Source organism: Manacus candei, unplaced genomic scaffold (assembly GCF_025592945.1).
Source record: "Manacus candei isolate 608988 ecotype Guabito, Panama unplaced genomic scaffold, ASM2559294v1 h1tg000014l, whole genome shotgun sequence".
NCBI classification, from domain to species: Eukaryota; Metazoa; Chordata; class Aves; order Passeriformes; family Pipridae; genus Manacus; species Manacus candei.
Window position 1 is genome coordinate 54,062,367 of NW_026138062.1, and position 19,996 is coordinate 54,082,362.

General features: G+C 47.3%; 3 protein-coding genes across 4 annotated transcripts in view; 1 reads left to right on the forward strand and 2 right to left on the reverse strand.

The window, feature by feature from the left end:
- The window catches only part of LAG3 (lymphocyte activating 3), a 177,945-nt gene extending 159,869 nt beyond the window's left edge, over positions 1-18,076 (reverse strand). For both annotated transcript variants that reach the window (XM_051780803.1, XM_051780801.1), the window contains exon 1: positions 18,058-18,076. The gene's annotated coding sequence lies outside the window, so the exon portion shown is untranslated. The remainder of the gene's footprint in view (positions 1-18,057) is intronic.
- Positions 341-2,528, reverse strand: LOC127467426 (protein Wnt-4a-like). Its single transcript, XM_051779374.1, has 5 exons — positions 2,464-2,528; positions 1,888-2,126; positions 1,227-1,358; positions 930-1,072; positions 341-475 (listed from the first exon to the last, which is right to left on the reverse strand). Exons 1-5 carry the CDS (start codon positions 2,526-2,528, stop codon positions 341-343), a joined length of 714 nt encoding a protein of 237 aa, XP_051635334.1.
- Positions 5,227-15,899, forward strand: LPAR5 (lysophosphatidic acid receptor 5). The gene is made up of 2 exons (XM_051780821.1): positions 5,227-5,457; positions 10,672-15,899. Exon 2 carries the CDS (start codon positions 10,989-10,991, stop codon positions 12,105-12,107), a length of 1,119 nt encoding a protein of 372 aa, XP_051636781.1. The 5' UTR covers positions 5,227-5,457; positions 10,672-10,988; the 3' UTR covers positions 12,108-15,899.
- Positions 18,077-19,996: the final 1,920 nt, after the last annotated feature.

The window sequence follows — 19,996 nt, forward strand, 5'->3', positions numbered from 1 at the left end:
CTCAGCATGGCCTTGTTCCCTCCCGGGACACAGGAGGGAGCAAAACCAGGGACCCTCCAGGTCCCAAATGCAGCATGTGAGGAAGAAGCTTTTGTGTGCACTTTGCTTTCCATTGCAGCTGGTTTATTTCTAAAGTTTAGGGGTTTATTTGGCTTGTGTCCTCCAACCCTCCACCCAGAAAATTAATTCAAACCACCGAAAGCCCACTGAGGCTGGTGGGAGGGTGCTGTGTGGGGAGCACTCAGGAGCTGGTGACACCCCTGGACATCTCCCTGGGCTGGCCTCTCCCTGTGACCTTGCAGTCACTTGGCAGCCTCTTGCTGCCCTAGCATGCTCCCCCTCAGCGGCATCGGTGCACCTCCCCGAGGTGCCGGCACTGCTTGCACTTGACGGAGCAGCACCAGCAGAACTTGCAGCTGGTCTTTTTAAGCCAGGTCAATACAAAGAGAAGAAGATCCACTCTGTGGGCAACAAGCTGGCTTGGGTCTGTAAGAGAAATCCCTGAGGCAGGGAAAGGGATGGGGACCTGCTCTGGTCTGTAGGGCTCTGGGAGGGGAACAGATCTGCCCAGAGACAGAGGATGTTCAAGGGACCAGATCTGACTGTGACCCCTGGATAAGATGGTGCCTTTGTTGAGGATGGGCTGGACGGGCAGGGAAGCTCTTCAGAGCAGAAAAGAGTAACTAATTTCCTTTGCAGAAAAGGCCAAGGAAGGTTAATCACAACTGGGCTCTGTAAGGAAAAGGAGATTGCACAGAAGCAGGTAGGGGAGGCTGGGGCCCCCCTCCACCAGTTCTGGGCTAAGAAAGCAGCAGGATGCAAACTCCTCAAACTGTTTCTTGGGGTATGGGGGCTGGACTGAGCTCTATCTAGCCAGAAGGAAACCCCAGAAGCCAGGCTTGCTTCCTAGCCCTTGTTCCTGCTGTTACCTTCCTCCCAGCCTCATTGTTGTGCAGGTTCATGAGTGCTTGGCCGGAGGAGACACCATGGCTCCTCTCTGGGTTGCCCACGAAGGCTTGAGAGAAGGCAATTCCATAAAACAGGTTATCGGAGCAGCCCGACCACTGGAAACCTGCTGAGAGAAAGCAGCCATGAGATGAAGGAGAATCCCTGAGAGGATCTCCCAAAGGGTTGTGGAGAAGGGGTATGTCTCCATCCCTGGAGACAGTCTCTCCCATAGATCTTTCCCTCTGCCACCCCCTTCCTGCCACAGTCTTCTCCTTCACCTTCAGGGCTGGCTCCTCGGATCTTGCAGTTGCAGCCACACTTCTCCAGCTCCCCGTGGCTGCAGGCACAGGTCACAGCAAAAGCAATGCCAGCAGCAGAGATGGTGTGGATGAAACCAGCCTCCCATGTGCCTGCAGCAGGGCAAGAAACGGCACCAGTCTGCGGGGGGCAAAGGCACTGATGGGACGTGGTGAGGGAAAAGAGGTTGTGACTGCACAGAGAAAAGATGCATTCAGATGGAGACTGCTTGGGAGAAATAGATGGCAGGATGTTCACCTGGTGCAGCTGTTCCCAAGGCCAGGAGCCAGTAATGGAGGTGGCTCTGTGTCAGGGCTGGTGGTAGGGTGAGGGAGAAGATCCACCAATCTGCATAGGTGGTACCCAGAATGGTCCAGATGGGACCAAAATGCCAAATCTGGCCAAATGGGCAATAAGTTTAAGCAGAATGTTAGTATGTGTGAAAGCACATGCATTTGGTTCAGTTTACTCTCTGTTGACAGACATGTTGGAATGTGGAGGAAGGCGCTGGCCACTCTGGGGATGGGACCAGTGTGCCCCTTGCACCCTAGCCCAGGAAAGGCTGATGTGTCAAGGGGACCCTATAGGCATACCAGAGGGACCCCATGCCAACCTTGTCTGTGTCACCTCCCCCTCTCTGACCTTGGACGGCCACTTTGCCAAAGACCTGCAGCCCCTGCAGGGTGGAGCAGTTCCAGCAGCGAGAGTGAAACTGGTGTTGGCACTCCTGGACAGCCAGCTCGGCACCTTGCTTCACTGCATCCATGGCTTCCACCTGCCGCTGGCAAATGCGGATCTGCTCTTCTACCAACCCCATCAGACCATCACAGCCCCTGGGGTCCCTGAGGGACACCTGCAGGGAGGTCTGCTTGGCCAGGTACCTGTAGGGCAGGGGAGAGATTCAGTTTCAGATATGCCAGAGCCAGGGCCATATCTCTTCAGGACTAGCCCTCTGTAGACTTATTTTAGAGCAGAAATGTTGCAGGGAAGGGGAGTTGTCTCATCTTGTCTGTGCTGAATTGGATATTCCTCTTCCCCAGCCTGGTCTGCACCTCTTCAGCTTAACCATCCTCCTCCGTCCATGCTCCCAGAGATGCCCCCTCTAATGTGCTGCCTTTTAGTTGCCCAAATTCCTTCTTCTACCCTTCTATCACCCCATTTTCTTTGAAGACAGCACCTGCCCAGATGACTTTCCCAGACAGTACAAAGCATACTTACAGCCAGGTCACGGCAGCGACGCACTGCACGGGGATCAGCACTGCGTGCAGGCACACCATCTCCATCCTGTCCATGGCAAAACTCCACCACCTTCAGTCATGGTGCAACAGCCACCTGAATCACCTCCTGTGGCTTCCCACGGCCTCTGCCTGATAGTCACTTTCCCAGCAGCTGCAGCCCAGCACTGCAAAGCAGGGGCAGCCCCTGACCATGGGCTGCCCTGGTGTGCCTGCCAGCATCGGAAACCCAGCAGCCTGCAGAAATCTGCTGGGTTGGCCCTGAGAGGTTGTCCACACCAGTGCTGTTCTGTACTTACAGCTTGGGCAGCGTGGTGGGAGAGCTGTGACCTGGGGCTTCAGGGTGGGCATTCGCCACAGGGAGCTCACATTGATGGGGAGAGGATCAGTGTCAGACCCTCGGCCTCTACCATCCTGTCAGCAGGTGATGTCGTTGTCTTTCTCCACAGTCCAGTCACTTCATCAGCAGGAAGCAGCCCAAGACCCAGTCAGCTGCAGATGGAGCCTTCCACATGAGAAGAACCTGGCAACATCAAGCAACTATAGCTAGACCCATCAGCTCATCACTACTTTTGAGAGACAGAGAGTTTCCCTGCAGTGACAGCTCTTGGGATTAGAGACAGGAAGACCTACTACCTTCCTCATCCTCAGCTGCTGTTCTTGAGGACACTCCCTCATCTGCCTCCTCCAGGCTGGAGATTCTTCTTTTCTACCCTGCAGCCAAGCTGCTCCCTGGCTCTCTTACTCTTTCCCTGGAAGGTCTCCCTTCACCCTGCTCATTTTCTTCCCCAAGGACAGTCCTTGCCCTTCTTCTAGGAGGCATAATGGGCTGGCTGCCCTTCTTCTTAGCAGGTAGCTCTTTCCTAAGATCCCCTGGAATCCCAGGAAAATATGATTTGTGTGACCAGGGAGCTGAAATATCCTGGGACAAAAGCCTGCCATTCCCCCAGGCAGCCTGGGAAGTGCCAGCTGTCTCCACACTGGCACTCCTCAGACAGCCCACAGATTTTTGCTTTTCCTGTCTGAATCATTCAGAAAGTGAAGCAGGGCTGCTCTGGCCCTGCTGTGGTTCTTCCATAAAGGGATTCACCTCTTTACTGTGCTTTTCCACATTTTCCTGTACAAAGGAGTCTGAAGAGCACTGAGGTTTACCAGTCATCCTTTCAAACCTGAGCAGCCCCTCTCCTTTAGCATGAATTCCACCTCTTTCCTTGCCTTCCCAGCTTCCTGCATCCCTCCTTCCGTTGGGTCCTTGCTCCTGGTTTCTGGAGTCAGCACTCCGGGGCGGTAGGCATGTTGGGATCTGCAGCATCAGGGTGTAGCCTCCAACACACACCCCAGTAATCTGGTCTTACCTGCTGCTCACTCAGCAGTGAGGAAACACCGGGGGTTGTGCTGCTCTTCCCCACAAGCTGAGCCTCCAAGAGACAGCGAGGGGAAGAGGTGTGAGCCCACCTGGGCGAGGGGAGACAGAGTTCGTGGGCTGATGCAGCAAGACGCAGTGAGGTGAGTGAACCCAGCTTGGTGAGGGGTGCTGTGGGCCTCGTGGGCTCACTGGCTCACGGACTGGGCTAAGCGCTACTGTGTCGTCCTCTTCTAACACATAGAAAAGCCAAGACTACCAGGCTCAGCCAGGTGTGTGCATGTGTGTGGGGGGTGCGAGGGCTGCAGGGGAGGGGGAAGTTCCCACAGAGGGTGTCAAAGACTCCTTCGGCAGAGGACACCCCGCCAGTATATCTGCAAGCCTTTATCAGTGGCGGCGCCTTAACGGGAACTAAAGAGACACAAAAAGCTGTGAGAACAAAGATCCCAGTAACTAGGAAGTGAGAATGAGAGTCTGGTTAAGAAAGAGAGGCACTAAAAAGAGGCAGGGTGAGATCAGTGGTTTGGGAGCTATTGTACCCTCTGAGGATTTATGAGCAGAAGGAACATATACCCCTTGGCATGTCACTCCCTGAACGAGGAGTCAGCAACAGCAGGCAGGGAGTGAGAAAGTCAAACACCAGCAGGTGGAGGAGCCAGGCCAAGGGCTGCAGAGGAAGAGGGATCCCACCAGCAAAGCACCTTCTTCTTAGGGCAGCTGTTTCTGGGGAAGGATAATAGTAGGATTAGGAGTATCACTGCTCATGTCTTCTTCCAGGTGTGCTGAGACTGGCAAAGCAGAAATAGGACTTGAAGTAACAGTTCCCTTCCCAGCTACACATGGCAGTGCCAGGTCACAGATCTCCTGGTAAATCAGCCCTTTTACTTTCTTAGCACTGTGCCTTCTGTAGCCTCAAACATCAGGGACTGACATTTGTGGCAAACATGCCTTTGCTTGCCACGGGCACTGACATCTCTTCAGAGCTCAGTTCTTTCTGGGACCTTGCCACATGCCAGCAGTGCACAGCTGGGCCCCCAGGCAGGACTTCAACCCCAAAGCGCCCAATCCCATGAGAGTGACAGGATTCCAAGTCTTTGTCTAGCTAGCAATTAATCAACTTTGCTCTCACTTCCCGTATTTCACCTCTACCCCCTGTTTAGAAATATTTTGGGGAAGGGGATATTTTCATTTTCCCTTGTCAGTCCCGAGGGCAGCTGAGTTAGCAAGATAAGCAAGGATTTGGCACTATGACCCAGGGCAGGTCTCCTCAGTTGCAATGACACCTGGGTGCTGCTTCTTTCATGACTACATTTGCTGTTATAGGATGTGGTTTAGCTTATCAGCTATGGATAGCAAAGTTCATGCTTTGTGGCCAGGCAGAAGTGCGTCAGGAAGTGAAAAAGGAGAAGAAGCAAACTGCAGCGTGATGTAGAATCAGCCATAGCATTGTAGGGGGTAGCTGTGATTTGGATGAATAAAAAGCCAAAGAGCCTGCCTGGTTCTGTTTTGATTCAAGCTGCTTGCAGGTTTGGTGTCTGGATTGAGACCTCAGCAGTGGCAGCGACCACCAGCCAGCGAGCTCGTGTGCACCCTTGGCTCTTCAGCAGCAGAGAGGTAAGCCAGATGGAAACATCTGGGGAGCTGGATGGTCTGGGCACCTTGACCGCTGGTCCCCATGAGCTGCTGTGCGTGTGCTGCCAGACCTGACCATGCGGCACTGGGGAACATCTGCCCCTCTTCAATTGTCCAGTGGACCTAGAGGCAAATCTCAGTTCAAGTGGAGGCTTTCTTTCGGGATCCTGTGATGCCAAAAGCACTGGCAGCCTGAAGAGCTTACTTATCAAGGTGCCCACAATGGAAGCCCATACAGCCCTCGGAAGATGAAAGGGGGGTGACAACTCTAAGGAATAGCCAACAGTGTGACCAAACCTCATGAGTTAAATACGAAGGTCTTGGTTTTAATATCATGTATCTCTCATTAAGAACAAGGCATCCTAAGTCTTTAATGTCTTTGAGGTTTTAATCATCACAATAATCTAATTGCTTGGGTAGAAAAAAGGCAAAAATTGAGGATTAGATGTCACTGACAACAGGTAAAAAGCATCCGTGTTTATGAAAAAAAATATACCTTCAATTTCTAGAGCAAAACTGAGTGGGTTTTTTTTAGGTTTGGCAAGCTCTTTGTTATTTCCTCTTTGTTTTCAGACTTACTAAGCGACCTCACGCAGTTTGCGTTTTCAGCTCTGCACCCCAATGCCACATTCGCTGTCTGCATCCCCACGGCAGCCACAAGGCTCCCATGGGTTCAGTGACAGTCACTGTCAGAAACACTGACCCTGCAGTATGCTCAGCAATATATTTCTAGCTTTTTTTTTCCCACCCCAGTTCTCAGCCCCATACTCAGATTCTTCATAATTTTTGTGGTGCTAGGAGGCAGTGACTGCTAGTGAGATAGTGTCAGGAGAGAGGATTCCCAGGACCAGGAAGCAAGACACCAGGCATACATCCCATCTTGAGGCATGCCTGCCCGTTCTGGCCCCTGTCTGCAAGCACATCTAGGGTTTCTCACCCTGCAAAAGAAAAAATTAAGATCCCTTTGGGTTTTGCAAGTCACGGTCTCAGCAGATGATGGTATTCAGGGACTCCTATCGAAGAGGCAAAAGGATGCTTCCTCCACCTCTTGGGACCCATAAGGTCAATCACCAAACACAAAGTTCCTTCAGGATTTAAAGACAGCTTCTTGTTGTGAGGAGGAAGATTATTCAGCTGTGGTACCATTGCCTTCTTACACAGCTGATGGCTTGATGGCAGCTTTTGTGCAGGGCAATGAGTACTTGAGGTTCTTTTAGAGGCAGCCACAAAGAACATGCCCTTTGCCTCTCAGACTTAACCAAGGATATTCCAACCAATTTCAGCTATTCTGTTCCCCTGCTGTCAGCCTGCTTGAGCTACCCATACCTTTCTTTTTCAGTGAGGAACAGTCAAAACAGTACCTCCAGAGCTCATCAGAGAAACGCTCTGGTCCCACAGTTTCATCGTTCCAATGACTCTGCCTGCATACGTTTCGTTTCAAGTGTCTGAGGTCTTGATCATAGTATCTGTTATGGCAAGTTTGAAACTATCAGCTTAGTTTCAGAAACATCACCGTAGCATATTCTTTCTTCTGTGTTTCCATCTAACCACAAAAAAATATCCCCTCAAAACCCCCAATCTATTTTCTGCTCTCAGTGATCTTTGCTGCTAATTTAGAACTCTGCTGTTTAGTGTCTTAAAGGCTGAAGGGCTAGAGTATGTAAGGAAAGACCTCTTAAAAAAGAAAGAAAAGGTGATGGTGGGCAAAAAAAATGGACAGGTTTCTTTCACTGGTGTTCATGACACAAAAGCCTGGGAGATTTTTGCAGCAAAAACTCTCTTTACAGGAAAATTCATCAAAGGACTGTCTCTGATCAAAACAGCAGTAGGAACAGCTATGGAGAAAGATGTACTAAGCAGTGTCTAAAACCATGTGGCTCCTACCCCAGAGGTCTGAAAACAACTGGAGGGTGGAAGACCTGACTAACTGTGGTGTAGAAACATTTGCTTAAAACTGTTTTTAAAGGCTTACTAGCAGACTCAATTTGAGAAAAGGCTCTTGGGGGTTTCTGGCCAGGCAGCTTGATGTTTTTGCTGAACAAATTAGTAGAAGCTATAATAAAGGGGGAAAAAATCAATTGGCATGCAGTCACATTTAATTACTGGGGAAGAATCATCATGGCTTTTCTAAAGGGATACTGTGTCCCACAGTCCTTCCTTAAAAGAGTCAAGAAGCATGTGAATGGTGGCCCATGTGGATTTCCAAAAGGCTTTCAGAAGGGTTCTCGCCAATGGCACTTAAAGCAATTTAGGGAACAGGTTCCTACCTAGGCAAAAAGTGCCTAAAAGATGGGAAGGAGAATGAGGGTAGATGGTTGATTTTCCCAGTGGAGTTATAAGACACCTGTGCTGGGGATTGGACTGTTTGACTTATTCATGAGAGATGAATAATAAAATAACAAATCTGTTGGAGACATAAAATTATTCAAGTTAGAAAAGATGAGGGTTGGCTGAAAAGAACTGCAGAGATTAAGAGAAGCATGAGTGACTGGACTTAAAATAAGAGCTGAAATTTCAGCTAGCTAAGTGATGGGAAAAACCAAACTGGATTGACCATTACTCCTTGCAAATGAGATTTGAGCCTACACAGTTAAGTGCGTCCACACCATCAATGTCATATACATTTTCAGTACCCCACCACAGGGCTCACAAAAGCAGCAGCAAAAGTGGAAAGGTGCTGAGAAGGGCACCAAGGATGCTCAAAAGTGCAGAATGGCTCCTCTGTGGGGAATAACTATGAAGACAAGGACCCTTTAGCCTCAAAAGAAAAGTTTACTGAGTGGGAATATGGTAGATGTTTATAATATTATCAGTTATAAAGTGAAGGTGCATAGAGATGTTGTTTCCCTTGTCACTTCCAGCACTAAAACTACGAACTGAATCTAGCGGGTGGTGAATCAAAAATGTGTACATGGAAGTGGTTCTTCCCCTGACACGTGATTAAGCTGTGTAACTCCTTGGCACTCCCGGCACTGGATGCTGTAGATGGTAGATTTTACATCAACTCAAAAAGCAACAGAAAAAAATAGTGAAATAAAAGTTCCCTGAGGACTGCTGAATTCAACTTGATCCCCTCTGCCTCAGGAAATCCCTGGGCTGCTGTATGCTGGAATCAGGAAGAGAACTGGAGGCAGCGTAGCTACACGGTTGCATTGTTCTTAACATTATCCCTTCACCATCCACATTTGAGATGGAATACTAGTTGTAGATAGCCCACCAGTCTCATACACATGGACTGTGCTTACATATTATACTCTCTAGAGTGTTTATCGAATACCTCTCAAAAGCTTGAAAAATAGGTTATCTGTGGAGGTAAGTCCCTTTCTTCTGACATCTATCTGGTCTGGCTACATATGTTAAAGCAGGTCATGGTCTCTCGGTGAGTCTCAGTCTCACTAACTTTGTCTCAGTCAAGACAAAGGTCTCAAATCTATTCAGTCTGCATTAATTGCAGAATTTTGGCTCTAGCAAAAACTGACGTTCTCCTTGAGATTTTTTTAAGCATTTAATCATTTCACTTGAAATCAACAACTTCATACAAAGTTTTCATTCACCAAGAAGGGTGAAATCCACTCAGATATAGCTTGACAAACCAGTAGAAGCTTCTCTAAGAAACCTGTCTTGGTGGTGGATCTGCCCAATAACACTAAAGGATGGGCAAGTTGGCAGCTGTTTGCTCTCCCGTGTTAGATTTCCACTTTTGTTCAACATATTGCCAGAAAAATATCTGTGAGGTCAGCACATGTTTCTGCCTTCACTAGATCCTTCCTCTAGATCAGTGCATTGCCCCACAATCCCATCCAGAAGATCTGACATGCTTATCATACCCGTCAAGTTGTTGAGTAGTTTCCTCTCACAGTAATATCAAACTCACATAAAGGCTTTCTCTAGACAGAAAATTCTACTTTCCTTTTGAACTGAATCACAATTGACACGGACTCTGTGAGGGAGACCCTACTTAACCCCTGCAAACAGTTGAGCGGAACTGTGTCACACTTACCAACCCCTAGTGTGGGTTTCTTCCATGGGGTGCAGTCCTTCAGGAACAGACTACTCCAGCATGGGTTCATCATGGTCTTCTCCAGGGGCAACAGGGAAATCCCTGCTCTGGCACCTGGAGCACCTCCTCCCCCTCCTTCTTCACTGACCTTGTGTCTGCAGAGCTATTTCTATCACATATTCTCACTTCTCTCCTCTGGCTGCAGTTGCTGTTCTGTAGTAACTTTTTCCCTTTCTTAACTACATTATCCCAGAGGTGCAACCACTGTTGCTGGTGTGCTCGGCCTTGGCCAGCAGCAAGTCCATCTTGGAGCCAGCTAACACTGGCTCTATTGGACACAGGGAAAACTTCTGGCATGTTCTCACAGAACCAGCCCTGCAGCCCCTGCCACTACTAAAACCTTCCCAGGCAAACCCAATGCAGGGAGGCTGATACCACCTGGAGCCTTCTCTAGTCACAGCTATGTTTGTCCACATGAATCCCATGGCTCTTCCTTTTTTATTGCGTGCTCCCTTACCTGGCTATGTTGGCTGCGTTTGTGGGACATGAGTTGCTTCATGTTTCATGGTGTTATAAGCAGCAGAATGAAGACATACAATACATATAAACACCACTGGTCCCATGCAAGTAAGAACACCAAAGGGATTGTAGGAATGTAAGCAACATAAGGAACTTGAAGTCACTGGGACTAAGGTTTGCATGTGTTGTTTCACATACGAAAAGGAGCGAGGGTGGAGTCAGATCTAACTGTGGTATAATTTTTTTTTATCTGAAATGGATGTACAAAGTCCTGTTTCTCTGATATAAAACAGTAACGTGCAGTTTTTATTTTAAGTTCCTTCCAGTCAGCATTTTTCCTTCAAAATGCTGCTCTCTTCCTTTTCTTTCTCTTTCACTGGAGCCACCTCAACTACTTTCCCTGTGTGCTCATGCTGTCCCTTTGTTGTATGCATGTGCTCTCAGTAGTGATCAAAGAAATGTGCATTTTCTGGGGCTGAGTGATAAATACAACCACCTTCTCCATGCTCTGTCTTCTTCTGCCATGCAATTACTCACTTTTCTAGTGTCCATTTTTTTAGTCTTTTGATTTCTTTGTGAGTTCTTGCTGCAGAAGCCATCGGGGTGGTATTTTAACATTTCAAGAGATTTTCTCCTCTAACTTAAACACTTCTGTCTTGGTCTTCCACTCTGACCAGGAATTGTGCTGACAACTGGCAATGATCCTCCAACGCATCAGCACCCCCATAACCACTGGAAAGAATTGCTGAACTAGAGGCAGAAGCTGATGTGATTACAGTACCATCCCTGCCAGATGACCACAGACCAGCAATCCAACACAGCATCAGCCAAGAGAGAGATGTGCCCATCTACCTCCCATCTGCAGATGAGAGGAATGACCTGTCTGTAGCTTCTTAGAGGGGAATGACTTCCCTCATTGCTTTTCTTTGTGCCTCCTTGGCTCATCAGCAGGCTCAGCCATCTCAGTGAGACCATCCCCTGACCCCCACTGGGCATGTCAGATTCCAATACGTCTCAGACGTGCAAGGATTATACCTTCAACCACCACCTCCTCCTGCCTGGCTATATCCTGATATTCATTACAGGCTTGATACTGAATGTGGTAGCCCTATGGATATTCATCCGATACCTGCGCCTGAAGTCTGTAGTCATGATCTACATGTTCAACCTGGCCATAAGCGACCTCACCTTCACACTCCCTCTGCCACTGCGACTCTACTACTATTCCAACCACCACTGGCCCTTTGGCAGCACCCTGTGCCAGGTCTCTGGCTCTGTCTTCCAGATCAACATGTATGGTAGCTGCCTCTTCCTCATGTGCATCAACCTGGATCGCTACATTGCCATCGTTCATCCACTTCGCTGGCGGCACCTGCGGCGTCCCAAGGTGGCCAAGCTCCTCTGCCTGATGGTCTGGGTTGTGATCTTCCTGGGTTCCATCCCCACAGCCATAGTCCACAAGCGCAACCATTGTAAGGTACAGAACCAGAACCAGACCATCTATCTCTGCTTTGAAAGCTTTAGCGACAACATATGGCAGAATAACCTCTTCCCTCTAGTAATCCTGGCTGAAATCTTGGGGTTTCTCCTGCCTCTCAGCTGTGTGACATACTGCTCGATTCGGATCTTTCAGGAGCTATGCCAGTCCAGCCAGCCAAAGACCCTGCGACAACGGAAGACTGTCCGTCTCCTCCTGGTCAATCTAGTTATCTTCATCATCTGCTTTGTGCCTTACAACACTAGCCTGGCAGTTTATGGGATGATAAAGGCCCGGGTGATTGAGGTTGAGAAAGAAACTCAGGCCTCGGTGCGCCAAGTGTTAATTTTAACAATGATGATGGCCAGCATGAACTGCACGCTGGACCCCTTGATCTATTACTTTAGTACTGAGGGTTTCCGTAACACCTTCAAGAAATTACGGCGGGGACAAGCCTGGGACTCAGAGATGGGGACGCTTAAGCATCAGGTTGTGGAGAATAAGTCAATCCGAGACCAGACTGTCTCAAAAGTAAAACTGTTCCAATCTGAAAACTTTGTCCATCCCAATGAATCTTCACCGTCACTTCCTACAGCAGTATTTTTGAATGGCCCTATTGAGGACTCAGAAGTTTAACCACAGAAAAGCCATTGCAGAGTCAGCCATGTAATAACTACAGCAAGCCCGCGGGAAGCTGCTCAGGGTAACCTAGCAAACTGTTTGAGGGAGCAGAGCAGACTGTACGTGGGTGAACGTGATGACGCAAAGCTAAAGCATGAAAGGTTGTTTTGAATAAACAGAGGTGCCTTGGTGACATGGTCACAACTGATTCTTTTGGTACAGGAAACAGTAGGGTGGAACAAGGAGTTGAAACAAACCTGGTGTGTCTGGGGGCAGCCAGTGTAAATTCCTATAGCAAGTCCACTCTGTCTGAGTACCATCTGCTGCACTGTAGCTTGAAGCAGTTCTGGGGATCATCAGAACACAGATATGGTACTCACTGCTGAAAAAGTGTATTTAGTAGCAATGGCTGAGGGAAATTTTTGACTAGATGTTTAAATTTGAGTCATAGGTCCAGCTCAGGGCACCTAAATAAATATCTTAATTTTCCCAAAGAATTGAAGCATTTAGCAACCCTTATGGGGGTCAAGGAGAAGAGCTGAGTTTTCAGTACTCTTGCAGAAAATATGTTTCTAATTGTATAGAAAGTCACAGACCTTAGCAAAACAATCTTCAGGAGATATGTCAAATGTGCTTATGCAGCTGTACACACATGCAGCACAATGGCTATACGTTTACTTAAAGCAAAATAGCTTGGGAAATACTAGCATATTTAAAAATAAAACCGACATTCCTAATGGCCCCAGAAAAAAGAGAGGATACCAATATTGTTATCATGTCTGAAGCTCATGTTGAGGTTAGTTCTTTGCACTCTCCTGTTGCTGGGCCCCTATATAGGATGATTGATTTCAGGTCTGAGTAATTTTCACTGTTGAAAAGAAATGATGTCACAGGATCTGGCTGTGGTGAAATATAGTTTGTACTGTTTGTACATGTTTTTTCAGCCTGCACTGTATGTGAAAGCCCTATAAATCTCCTGAAAAGTGAGAGATCCAGCTGTATACAGGCAGTGCCAGAGGCCCCAGTTATTCACTCCTGCTAGTGACCAAGGGTTGCCTTTCCAATTGCACTGCAAAGTAGCCCCTCTGTGGCTTCCAGCAGGTTTCAGACTATCCCACAGTGGATCCATTATAGTGGTTGGTTTGTTTATTTTTTTAATGTTAAGGGAAAGGTCAGGAAAAGTGACAAGAAATGCAGTTCAAAGTCCTGGTTTTTAGACATCTAAATAATCAATGAATCTGTTTTCAAGTCCCTACCTCATGACTGCTGTGGGAATAAATGTATCGTAAGGCATCATGGGTTTGTGTTAGGAGATAGAGGGGTTTAAATCCATTTTTCAAGTCTCCCTTGAAGACCCTTAGATGCAGGTCTTCAAGAAGACCTGTAGAAGATGATGAACCTCTCCACAGAGACATCCTTGTGTTACAGCCTGCCTTGGGAGATATATGCCCTTGGTAGGCCAGCTCTGTCCCCTTGCTCAGCCCATGCATCACCAGCAGACCAACCCTGAAATCTATCTGCAGATGAAGGACCTTTAATGATGCCTGAGAGACGCAGGGAGAGAGATGGAGGAGGGTTTGCAGGGCAGTAGGTATTTCTATTTTGAAAATTCAGGACTGCCATGTGAATGTGAATCATTTGTGACACTGTGCAGCTGGAAAGGAAACAGAGCTGTGTGCATGTCTTCTGTTAGGGCTTGATGCTACCCTTTTGTCCTGGGATTTACAGGATAGTGAAGTGATATTACATCAGATGCACTTCTGTCCATTTCCACACCTTCCTCCACCTTCCTCCTTCCTAGACCCTTTTCCTTGTCCCTGTCCCTCTGAGCCTTTCTCCTTTCCCCAGATCTAATGCTCCATGCACCTAAGCACCAACACAATGCCTTCACACTGTGTTTTCTTCCCTGTCCAGAGAAGTTGATTTTTTCTTTCTTTTTAACTTGGCTACAGTGGTGTCATAAATTCACAGAAAGATTTGGGTGGGAAGGGACATCTCAAGATCTCTACCCCAACTCCCTGCTCACAGCAGGTTGTTGGGGGCAGTGAGGGCTGGCTGCTCCCCAAAGGAACACGACAGCTGAGAGCCAGGAAGAGGAAGAAGCTTACCCAGCAAGGGGAAAGAACCTGAGCAAGTTCTACAAGGCAGGCATGGGCAGATAGCTGGGTTCAGCTGAGAATCCAGATCATCAGACAAGCTTGTGGCAATGAGGCATGTCCAAGGTCAAAATAAGAAGTCATGTCAGCATCATGTTCAGCTCTGGAGGCGGTAACCAGAGTGAGCCACAGTCCAGAGATTGCCAGGCAAGTCCATTGTGACATGGCAGGTCTTGGGTCAAGCCAGGAAACCTATCCATGGGTCTAGATCAGCACAAGGCATGGTCAGGCAGAGGCAAAACTGCTCAGACAGGAGCCAAGGACAAGAGAACCAGCTTAAAAACAGCTCCTGGGGCAGGGGGTCAGCCCTGGCTAAGGCTCCAGCAGAGCTTTCTATAAACTGTCCCTCCACCAGAGGGAAGAGGCAGCCCTCTACTACTACAGCTACACTGTCTCTGTCTCTGACTTGTCCCCAGGCCCATACAGCCAAAGCCCCAGAGCCAGAGAGGATGTACTTGGGACCCCAAGTTAGTTCAGGTTGCTCAGAGCCTTGTCCAGGTGTCTTCTGAGCACCTCCAAGGATGATATTTCCTCAGCCTTCTGAGATATCCACACCAGTGCTGAAACATGCCCTGGGGAGAGGCTTTTCCTAACTCTCACCGGGATTGTTGCAAGTCATGGCTGCTGCCTCTTGTGCTTTCTCAGGGCCACTATGAGCAGAGTCTGGACCCATCTTCTCTTGGCAAGCTTGCCAAGTATGAATGAAGTATCAGGTGGTAGATGTGACTCCTCTGGAAGAGGCTGCTCCTCTGCTGAAGTTACAGTATCCTCCCCAACACACAACACATAACTTCTCAAAAAGCACATCAGAAAACATAATCTTTACTTATAGTCTCATTCCCGAAAATAGTGGAACTATTTTTACCTGGAACATTTCATAAATATTCCACCACCTTCAGAGGAAATTTTAGCTCAAATATTTTGACAAAATTATAAATAAATGAAAAGCTGATCTCTTAATGAATCTTATCAACCAGTTTAACAATAAAGAGGGCTGCTGGTCATGCTATACGCAGCAGAAAAAGTTCCTGACTTTGGGTTTCTGAAGGCTTTTCTTAATTGTTATATATAGGCAATGGTGTGCCCAGTGTGGGCTGTTGTGTTTTGTCCTTTGGGCATTCAATCTTTTTCAGCTTGCATTAATTTTGTTTTATTTTTGAGGATTCCAGTCAAATTTAATCGCTTTGGATTCTGGAGGGGATTTGAGATATTTTTCGTGTCTGATAGAGAGAATTGGTGTTAGCTAGCTCTTCCGCTTCTGTGTTTCTGCTGTTGTAAGCCTGATTTTTTTTATGCCATCACGTGGTGATAAAGAAGAGCACGTGTACATGCTGTCTTTCAGTGAAATGAGTCACTCACCCTGTCTAGCTTTATATGTTCTGTTTAATAACTATGTATAAAAAAAAGCTAAACAAATCTGTAAGTCCTAGGACATGATGGTGTTCAAGAACACAAAACAGAACCACTTTAAAACTTGTGCTTAGAACAACAGGAACTACATGAAGCAGTGGTACTCAAGAAAGGAAAGTTAAATGGTAATATAAGCTTAGCAAAGCCTTTTCAACCTGTCTAAGTGACCCTCTGTATCCTACTGAGATTATTCTTGAATTAGTATTCTTGTCAAGTATATCAGGGGTAAAAGATGCCATTCGCTGCCTCCCTGCACTTTGTGTCATTTGCAGATGTGAACATTAAACAAATGACTTCTTATCAAGTAAGACTAAACAAGTGAAAGGTCAGAGAGATGGTAAAGGCACACAGATCCCTTATTCTGTATGGATCAGACAGGGTGTATGCAAAAGTGCACACATCCATTAGGATTTCAAGCCTTGACTTTCAGAACGGACATGTCAGATGCTTCTGGAAATAGTTCCCTACTTGGATGATATATAAACATACTGTTGTGACTATTAATCATAATCTTAAATGTATTTTATACTTTCCAGAAACTCTCTGATGTTCTGAGTTCTGTAAGTCAGCTTGAAAAGCTTCAAATTGCTCTTATTACTGTTTGTATTCCTTCCACCACATACTGGCTGTGTGCTTCCCAACGCTTGATGTATTCCTCCAACAAAACATGTATTTTGTATTACAAAATGCCCTGAGCAACTTAAGCAGTGCCTGCTCTGAGTTTGGGAGGTTAACCCCTGCATTCCACTTTCCCCCAGTCACTGGGAGCTGAAATGTATGTCCTCCAGAGGTCCTTCCAACCTAAATAATTGTATGGTTCTCTAACCTTGTGTTTTAGATGCTGATCTCATACCCCAATCATTTTTTCAGCTTCTTCATTATCTTTCCCCCCTGGAGTTGTTCTCACTTGGATTACACTTTACGTGCCCTACCTGCCTTCCAACTGCAGAGTCCTTGATCCTGTGGCTGAGCGCTGTAAAAGCTCCACATTTCATGCATTGCTTTTGAAGCCTTTCTTGCAAACTCGTGTATTCTGCAATGCTCACAGCATCTCGGCAGAGGCCAGGCTGCCACTGTGCTGATATACTGCTGTACATCCCGCTGACCAAAACCATCTCAGGGCTTCCTTGCAGTTTCCCACATTTCTGTGTCATACGCTGTCTCTGCTCTTATGCTGGGAGATATCTTTGGGTGTGGATCACTTTTTTGTTTGGCTTGCGTAGCACCCTGCACAGCAGGACAGTGATCACTAAGGGCTCCCAAAGAAAACAAGAAGAAATAGTGTAATGTCATGGAAGAACCTGATATGCTGATTTTGTTTGTGGTTGTTAGACAGTTTGGACGTGCTAAAGCCAGACATAGCTACCGCTGCTTTAGCTATTTGGCTCAGACAGTGACAAGGCTTCCATGCTAGCTGTAAAACCTCCCTGCCCTTCAAACACTGCTGCCTGAAGCGCGGGCATCACTCTCCACTTCAGCCCCTAAAATACGAGGGAACAAGGAAGTACTTTTCACTCAGGAGGGGAAGGGGTGCGGGGAGAAGATCAAACTCTTCACCTCAAAGTGATGATGAAAGAGCGTTTCTGACTGTGGGAAGTAAAAAAAAAAAAAAAAAAGGGGGGGGGCGGTGCTGAGTCGGGCAAAGGAGGCTCCGCTCCCGCCCCGCTGCCGCTGTCTCTCCCCGCGCTCTCCGCGGCCAACAGCGGCCCCCGGCGGTGCCTCGGGGCCGGACCGGCGGGACCCCTGTCGGGGGGCTCCGGGAACGCGGCCCTCGGCGCCTCCGGGGAGGACCCGGGGCTCCGCTCCCTTCACCACTGGCCCCCTCCGAGATGCACCGGGGCAAAGCAGCTCCTTTCAGCCTTTGGGGGGGGAAAAAAAAAAGGCAATTTGGAAAGAAGAAAAGAGAATGGTAATAACTGAAGGAAATAAAGGTGTGAGTGCTTCTTCCTTGGGAGTGGGGGGAGAGAGGGAGTTAATTTTGTAGCCAGGATAGCAACATCCCGGTACGAGGTCGGAGAAGCAACGACAATAAATGGATTTGGAAGTAATCTTGCCCATTACTCAGTGTTTACCTGTTTGGAGCCTGGTAAATGCTGAACTCACACATTCGGGGCAGCACTGCAATAAATGAAAACACACCCCCGCCGAAGGTGTCGCAGCCCTGCTCTCTGAGTTCAGAAATGCCAGACTTATTTTTCTCCTTGTGGGCTCCTTGTGCATAGGTGCCACGGTTGTCCTTGGTTACGCAATGACAGATTGTTTTCCTGACAAAGTCCTTTCTTTGTTCCCCGTGTAGGAAGAGCATCGCTCACAGAAAGAGGAAAAAAAGTAGCTATTTGCTATTTTTCCTCCTTTTTTTTTTTTCTGCGTGCCGTATAACAAATCCATCAGCCATCTACTGCACATATCTGAACTCCATTCTGCAAACAGGGCTACTGATCTTCAGCTTTTCTGTAGCATTTATCATCCCTGCATCCAATGGCTTCATAAATTTGAATTAACTTCTTCCTCAAGAGGCCCATTAGCCGACACAGTGTTACTGCTATTTTATAGGCAGGAAACTTAGTAGCTCAGATGTATGTTCTGAACTACTTCGGAGGTCACTTTTCAGAGTGCTACATAACACCTATCCATTGTGTCGGTCCTGCTGATGTCAGTCACAAATACAAGACCTAAGCAATTCGGTGAACCAAACACCAAAGACTCACGACAAGAGCCTCTGTAGGAAGGACCAAAGGAGTGGTGGCTTTTGGGGACAATTTCTTGCATGTGCTGGTGCCCGGGATCACCTGGGACAGAGGCAGGGGTTGCAAAGGTGGTGGCAAGGGGTTCACAAACACTGTGTTGTGATCAGATTAAGTTTTTTAGATGTTTCTATATCAGCATGTGACATCTAAATAATGAGCAAGGAGAATTAGACATTCTCATTGATGAGCATGCATTTGATATAATTAGCATTACAAAAACCCGGTGGGACAATTTGCATAATTTCAGCATGCTTGAGTCCCCAGTTACAGCCTATTCAGAGGGGACAGAGAGGTTAAAAAAACAAAACAAACAAAAAAAAGAACTGTTGGGGAAATGTTCCCCTATGGCTGAGGGACAGCAGACCCTGCAGCACACCTGCTGAAAGCATCACACTCTGCCCAGAAGGATGCAGAGCCAGAGGGTGGCAGGGGAACACACACACTATGGGAGACCTGCATCTGGGTGCTATGAGAGACCTTGCAACTGGGAGATGTGTGGGAGACATCCTGCAGTAAGGATGCCTCATTAGCACTTGCCAAAATTACTGGTGAGAATTTTTAGGCAGGGAAAGGATCGGCACTGTCACAAACCAGCTTGGTTTGGAGGCATTTTGCAAAGGGTGGCCTGGGAATTGGAGGTTGTCTTCTTGACCTGGTTGCCTTAATTGCACATCTGGAGCATAACATGAACCACCAACAAGCACATTTGGTGCTTTTTGTCTGAAAGAGGAGGGAAGTGATGTAGGGAATTAGTTGGGAAGAAACACAAGTGATAGAAAATTACTAGTGGATCTGGCGTTTGGTGGCATGAAGTTTATTACCTAGACAAACAGCTCAGGGCTGTAATCAACAGGAAAATGACATCTTAGTCAGAGGTAATATGAATGAGAAATTTAGAAAGTAAAAGGGTAAGACAGACAAAAAAGTGACATAGGTCATTCTGTCATTCTGCACTTTGTACTTTCTAGTGGTGAGGGAAAGGTATAGCCATGGGTGAGACAACGTCACTTACTGGACAAGGAAGAACTAAATATAGGAGAAGAAATAGGAAAATTGTCTGGCTACTTAATTTAGAAATGGTATTTATTGACTTTAACTGTTTCAGAGTAACTGCCAGTACAATATATCGTCGGTCTGGTAAGTGGATCATTGCCACAGGCAGGGTGACATCAGTGTTTCAAAGGGCTCATCACTTGAGCTATTTTTGAAGCTTTTGAGGGCCCGTCATAGATACCATTCCCTGTTTTGCTTTCTTCAAACCTGGCCCTGTGCTACTCTGCTCCCTCCATGCTATCCTTCCGCATGCATTTTCTGGACATGCAATCTGAAAGTACTAAGAAAAACTACTCCCTTCCAAAAACCTGAAGCAGTTTGTACCAAAAATGCAATTCATCTGGGAGAGCAATTTCCCAGGACACCAAAACATGGGATGAAGCTGATTGTGCCTGCCTTTCTTCCCACTTCAGCTTTTGTCCTTGGGTTGACTTCCATATTCCTCTGTAGGGAGTGGTCTTCACTAATTTAAAAAAGTAAAAAGTAATTTTTTAAAAAAAAGTTTCCCATTGGTTTGTATTTTGCACAGAGATAGTGT